This window comes from Molothrus ater, chromosome 4, assembly GCF_012460135.2.
Source record: "Molothrus ater isolate BHLD 08-10-18 breed brown headed cowbird chromosome 4, BPBGC_Mater_1.1, whole genome shotgun sequence".
Lineage (NCBI taxonomy): Eukaryota > Metazoa > Chordata > Aves > Passeriformes > Icteridae > Molothrus > Molothrus ater.
The window spans coordinates 49,399,482-49,410,121 of NC_050481.2; the positions used below are offsets into that span (position 1 = coordinate 49,399,482).

The following is a 10,640-nucleotide window of genomic DNA, read 5'->3' on the forward strand; positions in this document are numbered from 1 at the left end:
AAACAAATTACATAGGGATAAACGCATTTTAGGTTCATAAGGAATTTTTAATGATGCACTATCACAAATGGTGTGTGGCAGTGTCTGCAGCAACGGTGGCCAGCAGCACTTAGAAGCAGCTTCAGGTACAACTTGCAATATGAGAAATCATCTTGCTGGTGCAATGCAAAGTGCTGGAGAACATGCAATCACCTGCATGGCCATTGAATTACCAACTGGTTTCTGGGGGTCAGGGGAAATTGTTTCATCTCCCCTCACTCCACAAAACCAGTCACCATCTGTAGCTTTCCAGACTATAGCCCCAGACACAGAGCCCTGCAGATAACAGAGATATAGAGACCTATTTTGTAAGTTGACCTAAAACAGGTGGTTTGAATGGAATTGCTAATTTTTAAACTTAGCCAAACTTGGGGTGATAAGTACTTGACTTGCCAACAGGTGGCTCATGTAAAGGTAATGATTATTTCCCACCAAAGTGTTTGTATAACCAGCTTTGCTTTTATTCCAAGAAAGGTGAAGTTACACTTCTAGGAGCAAACTATCAAGTGAAAAATGAAGCTGTTTTACTCTGTCTTAAGTTTCTTAATTATTTCGAATAATTCCCAGGAATAAAATTAAAATGTCTGTTAAAGGGTGTCTGTTAAATAACTGTTAAAGGGTAATGTTTGAATCTGAGAGAAATGTGTATCAACAGTTCAAGAAGCTATCCGTGACAGATCTGGCTTCAAAGGAATCGTGTTTAGTAAAGTATTGCCTGAGCATCAGCATCACTTTTACTGCCCTCCACTTTCTTTATCTTCTCCTCTGCTCTCCATATTTTTAAATTAAAATGGCTCAGAAGCATCAGCATGCAACACTCATAGCCAAAAAACACGTGCAGGATCAGGTCCTACCACAGACCAAAGCTCAGAGGTCTGGTTTCCCAATGCCAAATACATTTAAGAGATGAACCAGGCTCAACAGTGTTTGCCCTGCCTTGTGCAGAGGCACCTCTGTGTATAGACCAACATAATTCTGGACAGCTCAAGAGCTTTACTGAAAACAAGCTGAGGTGCTGAGGTTACTAGGATTTTAATAGATTTTGTGAACCATACAAATCAGACTTTGGTGCCTAAAATTTGTGCTGATATTTTTGTGAACTTGGGCTTGCTGCACTAATGAAAAATCTTCCTTGGTGGTGACCAATGCAATAATGGGACAGAGAGAAACCTATGTCTCACTGAATAAGAAAACTGTATAGAATAAATAAATCTCTCTGAAGCTTCATCCTGTTTTATTTAAAATAAAAAATAACCCTGTCAAACCCATATATTGGGAACATTTCTTACAGCGGCTTGCAGTGTCCTACAAGGGCGAGTGTATTTTGACAGTTGCATCAACAGACTGCTGATGAATGCAAGTCATGACAAATTAATCAGTGAAGGAAAGACTGATGGAGTTGTAAAACACCATGGGAAGGAGCCAATTGTGTAACATTCAATAGGTGGGACCTATTCGAAATGCAGTTGGGATAGGGCTGAATGCAAGGTTGTGGTATTCAGAGTAGTAAACACAAGTCATGCCTGCTACATGGGACATAACCAGAGCACGTGGTGCTTCTATAGAGGATTTGAGGTTAGAATTGAAAAAACCCCACCCAACTCCATGGGACTTACTAGTGAGAAGGTGTGAAGAAGCAGGCTTTGGCAAGACAGACACGGGGAGAAGAAGGAGGGATGATCCTCATCCCTGTATATAGCAAAAGTGAAAAAGGCTGAAGCTCTAGAGAACTGTCAAAAGACCAAAACCCAATAATTCTAGGTGAAAGTGACTAATTGTGAGCTTAGCCTGCAAGTTCTATTCAAAAGACAGACTTGTGTTGTGATTAAGTGACTTAAATATCACTAGAAGGCATCAGCAGAGGTCTTGAAAGATTGTTTAGTCTATCTAATCCTGTCTGGAAGCAAAAGCCAGAGAAATTCTCATGAGAAATATTGCACACTTACTTGTATGATGGAGTGGTTAGCAAACAAGCCATACAGGGATGTGTGGTCCACAGCTCTCTGATTCCTTACAGCCAAGGTCTTTGTGGAAGATACAATTTACTCAGATAAATGCTATAGCACCTAATGTGCAAATAACACTAAAATGTAATGGTCCATGTCATATGCAATCACTTGTATTAAATTGTCTGGTGGACCAGTGCAGCTTTAAAAGTCAAGGAACTAAGTACTCTCAGAGTCCAAGGTGTCTTATTTAATTGTGCTCAGAAAGAAAGCTCGCTCGCTTGCAGTTTTGGCTGTTAGCATGGTCATTTCCTGTATGTCTACATTTCCTGCTCTCTGCCGGTGTTCAAATGCAGAATAAGGTTTCTGAGATTTGCCTTCCTCTTGCAGGCTTGCAGTGCCGTGCTTGGTTTAAAGCACAGCCTCTCATAAAGGAGTGATTCTCTTCAGTTTTTGTCAAGTCCTGCTGCAATAATGGAAGAGACAAACACATCAGACATTGTAACACAAGCAGAAGGCAACAAAGAAGCTTGTCAGATCACTCTTTGCACAAAAGAACAAGAATTGTCCCCTACCCCCACTGCTAAAGTGTATTTATTATTTCCTACTTGACTCTTACTGCAGAGGTCTAGAGGAGCAAGGGGTTGTTATCAAATGGAAACTGTCTGGTGCTTCTCATGCATTTGCCACCTTTCGCCATGGAATATGGCACCTGGTGCTTGTGCTGTTCAGGAGTAAATGGATTCATTGATGAGTGACTGAGAGGGAAGAGAAGGCTCTGTAGGGTACCTCTGTCTTCCTGTCAGTATCTTCTCTCTCCCAATTCTGTGTAATCTCCTTCTTACCATTTCAAAGACGTCTTGAGATTTTGGGATACTTGGTGGCATCCATTCACGTGCCTTTGGTGTCCTGTGACAGCAGCTCTTGATACCTGGGATGTGTGAGCAGGTGATCCTCGACCATTCCCTCAAAGAGGAACTTTGCCTATGTCCAGGGTGCACTGTCCCTGCAGTATCACCTTCAGGCTGGTGTCACTTGTTCCTCTGTTTTTCTGCAGCCTTAGTCCCAATTTGAAAAACACACTTGCAGAACAACTGCAGGAAAATGAGAGAGAGAGGTGAAATTCTCATGGTAGCTAATAGCTTTTAACGAGTGTCCTCCTTCTTCATTTGCCCAGGTTTTATCACGCTGTGAATGAGTTTGACACCATGACCGCTGAGGATTCCACTGCAAGGATGAGCAATGATTCCACTAATGTGGCCACCACAAAAGTGCCCGAAGGTGTTGCTGGTGCGCCCAACGAGGCAGCTCTGCTGGCCCTCATGGCCCGCACTGGATACAGCATGATCCAGGAGAACGGGCAGCGCAAGTACGGAGGGCCTCCTCCCGGCTGGGAGGGCCTGCACCCTCCGCGGGGCTGCGAAGTCTTTGTGGGCAAAATCCCCCGCGATGTCTATGAGGATGAGCTCGTCCCCGTCTTCGAGTCTGTGGGCCGCATCTACGAGATGCGCCTGATGATGGACTTCGATGGGAAGAACCGTGGCTACGCCTTCGTGATGTACACCCAGAAGCACGAGGCAAAGCGCGCCGTCAGGGAGCTGAATAACTACGAAATCCGCCCCGGCAGGCTGCTGGGTGTCTGCTGCAGCGTGGATAACTGCCGGCTCTTCATCGGAGGCATTCCCAAGATGAAGAAGAGAGAGGAGATCCTGGAAGAGATTTCCAAGGTGACAGAAGGCGTGCTGGATGTCATCGTGTATGCCAGCGCCGCAGACAAGATGAAGAACAGAGGCTTTGCCTTTGTGGAGTATGAGAGCCATCGAGCAGCAGCCATGGCCAGGAGAAAACTCATGCCAGGAAGGATCCAGCTGTGGGGACATCAAATTGCTGTTGACTGGGCAGAACCAGAGATAGATGTGGATGAAGATGTCATGGAGACTGTTAAAATCTTATATGTGAGGAATTTAATGATTGAGACCACAGAGGACACCATTAAAAAGGTGTTCGGTCAGTTTAACCCTGGCTGTGTAGAGAGAGTGAAAAAAATACGTGATTACGCCTTTGTGCACTTTACAACCAGGGAAGATGCTATTCATGCCATGAACAACCTTAATGGTGTTGAACTAGAGGGCTCGTGCCTGGAGGTTACCTTGGCCAAGCCGGTAGACAAGGAGCAATACACTCGCTACCAGAAAGCAGCAAAAGGAGGGGCTGCAGCAACCTCCGAAGCAACGCAGCAACCTAACTATGTTTACTCTTGTGATCCATACACACTAGCATACTATGGATATCCATACAATGCCTTGATCGGGCCCAACAGAGATTACTTTGTGAAAGGTTAGTAAGCACAATTAGGGGATGTGATGGGCAGGTTTGATCTTAGGCTGATGCCAGAGGTCTGCCTCAGCCAAAGGACAGCTAGTGCCACGCAATTTTTTCTTAATACTCTTGTATAGGCCTTTATGTCATATTTCTGTTGGGTCTTACTTTAGTTTATGACTACACAAAGTGTATTTATGTATAAATAATTGCAAATGTGCAAGATAGTATGAGAGAGGTATCAAATATAGGGTTAAGAAGAGGTAAAAACCAAGATGGGGAACAGATGGATCTGGGTTTTTTGAGTGATGTACTAAGTCTGAGCAAGTCTAAGGATTCCATTGTCTGATGTCTCCTTTCAAAGAGCTGGATCCTGTGACAGAGTGCTCTGGAGGCATGGGTATGGTGACCTATCCAAAGGCAAGGAGGTTAGGGAAAGCCATAATTAGGAGCTCTCTAGGTGTCATTTATCTTCCACAGTAAAATGACAGCAATGCTGTCCTTCATAAAGTCATTTGAGAACTACAAGCAGAAGGAATCATGTGAGTGAAAAATAATTATTTTATTATGTATACCTTAATTAGTTATTGGTTACAGTCATTAAAAATTAACCAAAAATCACTTATTCATAAAAAAACTCTAACGGCTATAACTGGTATTATAATTACAATTATCCTGTACTTACAGGAATTAGAGTTTCCTGACATTTGATGTGTATTTCCATAGAAGAAGCAATTTAGCATAAATATATTCTTAAAGCACCCACATAAACCAAGAAATATTTTTAACAGTAGTCATTCAAGAATGTCAGCTTCTTCTCAATTTCCAGGTTTGTACTTGCAATGAACTATGACAGAGTTGAGTAACAGTCTAAATATTCAATTAGATCATCATAAAGTACATCAATGCAGCAGTGTTCAAAGTACTGTCAGAACAGATGTGGAGTCACTAAGATGAATAAAGGCAATATTATTGGAAATGGGTTATATGCACCTAATAAAATAGCAGAGAAAACAATTAAACAACGTGAGTGAAAATATATGCAATCATGGGACAAAGTTGATTAAAGGGCAGGTGTGATGCTGTGCCATCTTGGCTGAGTCCCATTGCAGCCAGTTGACAAGTTTGGTCTCCTCTGGAGGACATATGAAAGCAGAAGCTGTTCCTAATGCCCAGAAATCAGCCAGAGGATCCCCTCACTCTCTACTGACTGCATTGAACCTGTAACACTTGCCACAAGAGTTCCATCAATATAAATGAGCAGTTAATATATGCTCACAAATTTCAAAAGCTAAACAAGCACAGGTTTACTGGATGCTTCTTAGGCACTTCTGTTTTCCTAAGCAGGGTCACTGAGACTCAACCATGCTGACTTAAGCAGTCACATTTCTGAGTGCAAGCCTCCGTGTTTCAGCCTGGGGTCACTCGTGCTCCCCATGGGGCTGTCACTCTCCATTACTCACCATCTTCTGTGTTGTTATCATAAGCAGGCAGCATACGAGGCAGAGGGCGAGGTGCAGCTGGCAACAGAGCTCCAGGTCCCAGGGGCTCCTACCTGGGGGGATACTCCGCCGGCCGTGGAATCTACAGCAGGTACCATGAAGGCAAAGGAAAACAGCAAGAGAAAGGATTTGAACTGGTTCCCAACTTGGAGTTACCTGCAGTCAATCCAGTGGCCATTAAGCCTGGTGCAGGTTAGTATGTGTAAGGAGAAGAGGAAAGGGCAGCCCCCACTCCAAGCCCTGTCTCAAGCATGTGAGAACCCCTCCAGGGCCACTCCACAACTGCAGCTGCCCCAATGGGGGTGGCCCCAGGGCTGAGGCTCAGTGCTCCCTTGTGCTCCCTTGTGCCATGGCCAGACTTTCTTCACACAAGAGGCACACAGCGGGATAGGGGGACACAAATATTTGGGAGTTCTTCAGACCAAAGTAAAAAGGACTAATAGGGGACACAAATATCTGAGAGTTCTTCAAGCCAAAGTAAAAAGGACTAAAGCAACTTTCACTCCTCCTCTCCCCTTTTGCATTTGTTTATGAGGAAGCAGACTTTCCTCTCCTTCTAGTCCTGGGAACCAGAACATGGTGACTAAGATCAATCTTCCTCTCTTTTAAGGTCTTCAATGCTAATTTCACCCCGGGAGATTCCTATCCTAGATTTCCAGCCAGGCTGGAGCCCTGCCCTGTTTAGTCCATCTTACTCCAATGGTATGAGGCTGAGAAAAGGATCTGGGGCTTTCCCATTGCAGGAAAGTCCCTGGGTGAGGCAAGCTCCTCCATCTCCATCAGTGGCATGGGGAAGGAGCAAGGCAGGGAGCCCTCGGGGTCCATCTTTGCAGGTGTGCAGTGCCTACAGGAGTGCTCTCATCTCTGCTGGGCTCTGATGGGCCAGTCCAAGGGCTGGGGCAGGGATTGCCCCCTTCTGCTGCTTTATCAGCTGAGAACCCAGCCCTTGCCATTCCCAAGTGAACAAGAGGAAAGCTGAAGCTCTGCAATTCCTCAAGATCCTGTTTGGAAAGATTTTTATTTGGAAAAGTAGCCTGAGGAAGAAGGTCCTTAAAGGGGATGGGGACCCCATCCTGAAGTCCTGATGTCTTCTCCTTCATTTTTCTTTCCAAGTAAACTGTAAATGGCAAGATTGCTTAATAATAGAGCTACTGTGGTTTCCCAAAACATGTTTCATTTATGTCAGTGAAAATTACAGCTTGCATCTAATGAAGTCTGTGAAGAGTTCCTCATAACAGCTGGATGAGATAATATGAGAAGTCTAGAGACAAAGGAAGGCTGTTAAGATTAGAGTTGGAGAAAGATCGGGACAGATCCTGGGAAAACTACCCACTCACCACCAGAAAATATTACTGCTACGTGTGTTTGCAAAGATACTTTAGGAATTCCAGGTATTACTAAAGGATGCTTGAAAAGTGAGCTTGGAAATGCATGCTAATTAGTGGTGTCTATACTTCATTTGTCTGCCAAACAAAAGCTTGAAGCTCAAGTCAAAATGTTTCTACACTTGAAGCATGTTGAGATTCAGGGTTTTTTTATCAGACCTTCCCCTGTGGTATGGTTCCAGCACAGCCTCTGAGCACAGAAGCACCTGGTCTGTTTTCCCCAGTCACATCAGCTGATCTAATAAGAGGTACCTCATGCAAGAGTTACCTCTGTTATTAAGAGGGTATGACTTTGAAAGCACGTTACCAGAACAGAGGAGTAGAAATGTACTGACTGCAAAGTTTCCTGCCTACTGTTTAGACCAACCTTAAAGCTCATTTCTTTGCAAATTGTTGGAATACTCCTGAGAGGTCACCCCAATACCCCAGATGCCTGTTACAGTTTTTCTGCCAGAAGTTATTGCAGAATGGAGCATGTGAGCTCTTTGGCTTGGTGAGAAATTATCCAGAATATTTCAACTAGAGATAAAACCGGTTTGACCTGACCAGGTGGACTCTGTGTAAAAGGAGAACTGGAAAACCTCATGTGTTAGGGGTCTCTGCTTGAGGAAACAGTGGTAGTCCACTGGTGGAGAACACATTTCTGCCTGAAAGATATCTGATCAGCTTCCTTGCTGCAGTCTCCAGGATCAGAGCAAGAGTACTGCTTTCTGTCACCTCCTTCCACCAGGCATAACTGCACACTATAACATTGCAAAGTTTCATTGCACAGAAATAAACCTGTGTACGTATTAGGCTTCATTCTGGCTTAGCGGCTGCACCTCCCATAAATGCTAACGCCACCTCTTAGTCCATCATCCATTATTTATGGATTTCTTTGTTTTCTTTGTGGATAGCCTTACTGCTAAAAAGCTAACAAGCTGAATGCTGAAGTGTGCAATATGAGGCAATGATGGAAATCACAGCATCATAGAATGGTTTCCGTTGGAAGGGACTTTAAAGATCGTCTAATCCAATGCCCCTGTCATGGGCAGAGATGTCTTAAACTAGATCAGGTTGCTCCGAGGCCCATCCAACCTGAACTTGAACACTTCCAGTAATGAGCCACACAAAACTTCTCTGGACAACCAGTCCAGTGTCTCATCACCTTTATTATAGAGTATTTCTTTCTCATGCCCAACCCTTTTTCAGTTTAACCCTGTTACCCCTTGTCCTATCACTACAGGCCTTACCATAAAGTCTTTCTTATAGGACTTTCTTTAAGTACTGAAAAGCTCCAGCAGAGGTCTTTATCCCAGAGGCATCTTTTCTCCAGGCTAAACAACCCCAACTCTCCCAGTTTGACTTAACAGCAGAGATGCTCCATCTTGTTTAACATCTTCTGAACCTGCTCCATCAGGTTCACATCCTTCTTATATTGGGGGCTCCAGAACTGGACACAGCACTCCAGTAGCAGACAGATGGGATAAAACACATTTAGCCAAGCTAGTCCAGGGAAATGCTGGTAAAAGAGCTGATATTTTCACAGGGTTGGCCAAAGGATGGCATGTGAAGCAGACCCATTGCTGCCTGTAATTTCTGCAGTAGAAACCACAACTTTCTGTCCTGGAGCAGCTCTTACTATGGCAGCTACATATTCCTTGATGTCAACAGCTGGAGCAGGAACTCACTGGGACATTACACACTCTTACTGCCTGTGCTCAGGCAGCTCTCAGCCAGAGAGAAGGACAGCAGTGGTCAGAAGGGGTTGTGTAAATCTGGGTCACAGCTCCCAGTCCCCAGGAGGACTCTGGCCCTAGGATACTCATGGCAGGACCATGGGGGAAAATGCTGGACCAAGCAGCACTGAGCCTGTGCACTGTGCAGCTATGGTGCTCCCATACATGGGAGGGAAGAGGTGCCCCAGCTCCCCTGCCTGCACAAAAGGCTACCTCCCCTGATAAGAGCAGCCCAGGATCACTGCTGGAGAGTTGGCGCAGCTGGGAGGGAGAGTCTTTGACAAGAGGTCATGGAAACTCTCTCCCAATGTATCTGATATGTCTGGTCTCTCCTAGTGGCCATCCCTGCCATTGGTGCCCAGTACTCCATGTTTCAGGCCGCACCACCAGCCAAGATGATGGAAGATGGCAAAATCCACACTGTTGAGCACATCATCAACCCCATAGCTGTCCAGCAGGACCCAGCTAGTGCAGCAGCTGCCGCAGCAGCCGCAGCCGCAGCTGTAATACCAGCTGTGTCAACACCTCCTCCCTTCCAGGTGAGCTCAGCACAGAAGTCCTGCTTCCCATGCATCCTGCTATGCATACCCAGGGTGGGGGAAAGCCTGGTCTCTTGCCCTGTTCCATTCAGGACAGGCTCTTGAGGATGTCACAGTGCCCAAGAGCCCTGAAGTACATCTGACCTGTCAGACATCTGCACATTGGGCTGTTGCTTTCCCCGCTGTGGGGACCCAAGCTGTGAGGGGGGAGCAGCCTCCCATGGCAGCATAACTCTGAATCAACAGGGCACACACTGCCTACCATCTCCATTACCCCCTTCCCTTCTGGGCGTTTGCCATTCAGGGCATGGAAGTGGGGCGCCACAACAAAGCACCTTTTGTGAGGTCTGAACCCTTTCCTTCCAGGGCCGCCCCATCACACCGGTGTACACCATGACTCCCAGCGTGCAGCGGATCCCTGCCGCCGGCATTTACGGGACAAGTTACGTGCCCTTTGCGGCGCCGGCGGCGGCCACAGCGACAATAGCCACGCTACAGAAGAACGCTGCCGCCGCCGCCTACGGCGGGTACGCCGGCTACATCCCGCCGGCATTCCCGGCCGCCGCCATCCAGGTGCCCATCCACGACGTCTACCAGACGTACTGAAACTGTCGGCAGAGGAGGGTGCTGGAGAAACACACACTGAAGGAATACTTTACTATTTATGAAGAAAGAACTGTCTGCGAAAGAGTAAACGTTTGGGCTTGGTAAAACAATGCAGAAAGTGAAGAATGTCATAGAAAAACGTGTTTGAAATATTTTCTATGCTTGAAGTTTTCACTAACTTTTTTAGGCTATTTTTAAAAATTTAACATGCCTGTATTCATACATTTCCAAAGGACCTCGGTGCATCCAGCCCACCACTGACACGCATTTATATGCACTGCAGTAGGGTTGCACAGGGTCTTTTTTTTTAGCAGTTATATTTTCAATATATTTGTGGTATGAAGGTTTTTTTTTTTAGTAATTTCTGCACTCCAGAGATGTCTATTTTGTAGTGCCTTTAATAATATATCAGCTATATATTAAAAAGCACACCTGAGCAGCTAGGGAAAGTTTTAACAATATATTTTGAAGAGTATATTCAATATTTAAATACATACCTTAGTGTTTTGTTTTGTTTTTTGTTTTTTAAGAAGAAAACAACAAGTATCTTATTTAAAAATTATACTGGAAAGTGCAATTTGAAAAA

The 10,640-nt window shown here is 45.1% G+C and overlaps 1 protein-coding gene across 1 annotated transcript in view; it reads left to right on the top strand.

Annotated features, from left to right (window-relative positions):
* Positions 1 to 10,303, top strand: part of RBM47 (RNA binding motif protein 47) — a 73,028-nt gene extending 62,725 nt beyond the window's left edge. Inside the window, exons 2-5 of the mRNA XM_036382331.2 lie at positions 3,163 to 4,322; positions 5,795 to 5,998; positions 9,246 to 9,448; positions 9,815 to 10,303. Coding sequence (XP_036238224.1) covers positions 3,163 to 4,322; positions 5,795 to 5,998; positions 9,246 to 9,448; positions 9,815 to 10,054 — 1,807 coding nt within the window. The 3' untranslated portion in view covers positions 10,055 to 10,303. The remainder of the gene's footprint in view (positions 1 to 3,162; positions 4,323 to 5,794; positions 5,999 to 9,245; positions 9,449 to 9,814) is intronic.
* The last annotated feature ends 337 nt before the right edge of the window (positions 10,304 to 10,640 follow it).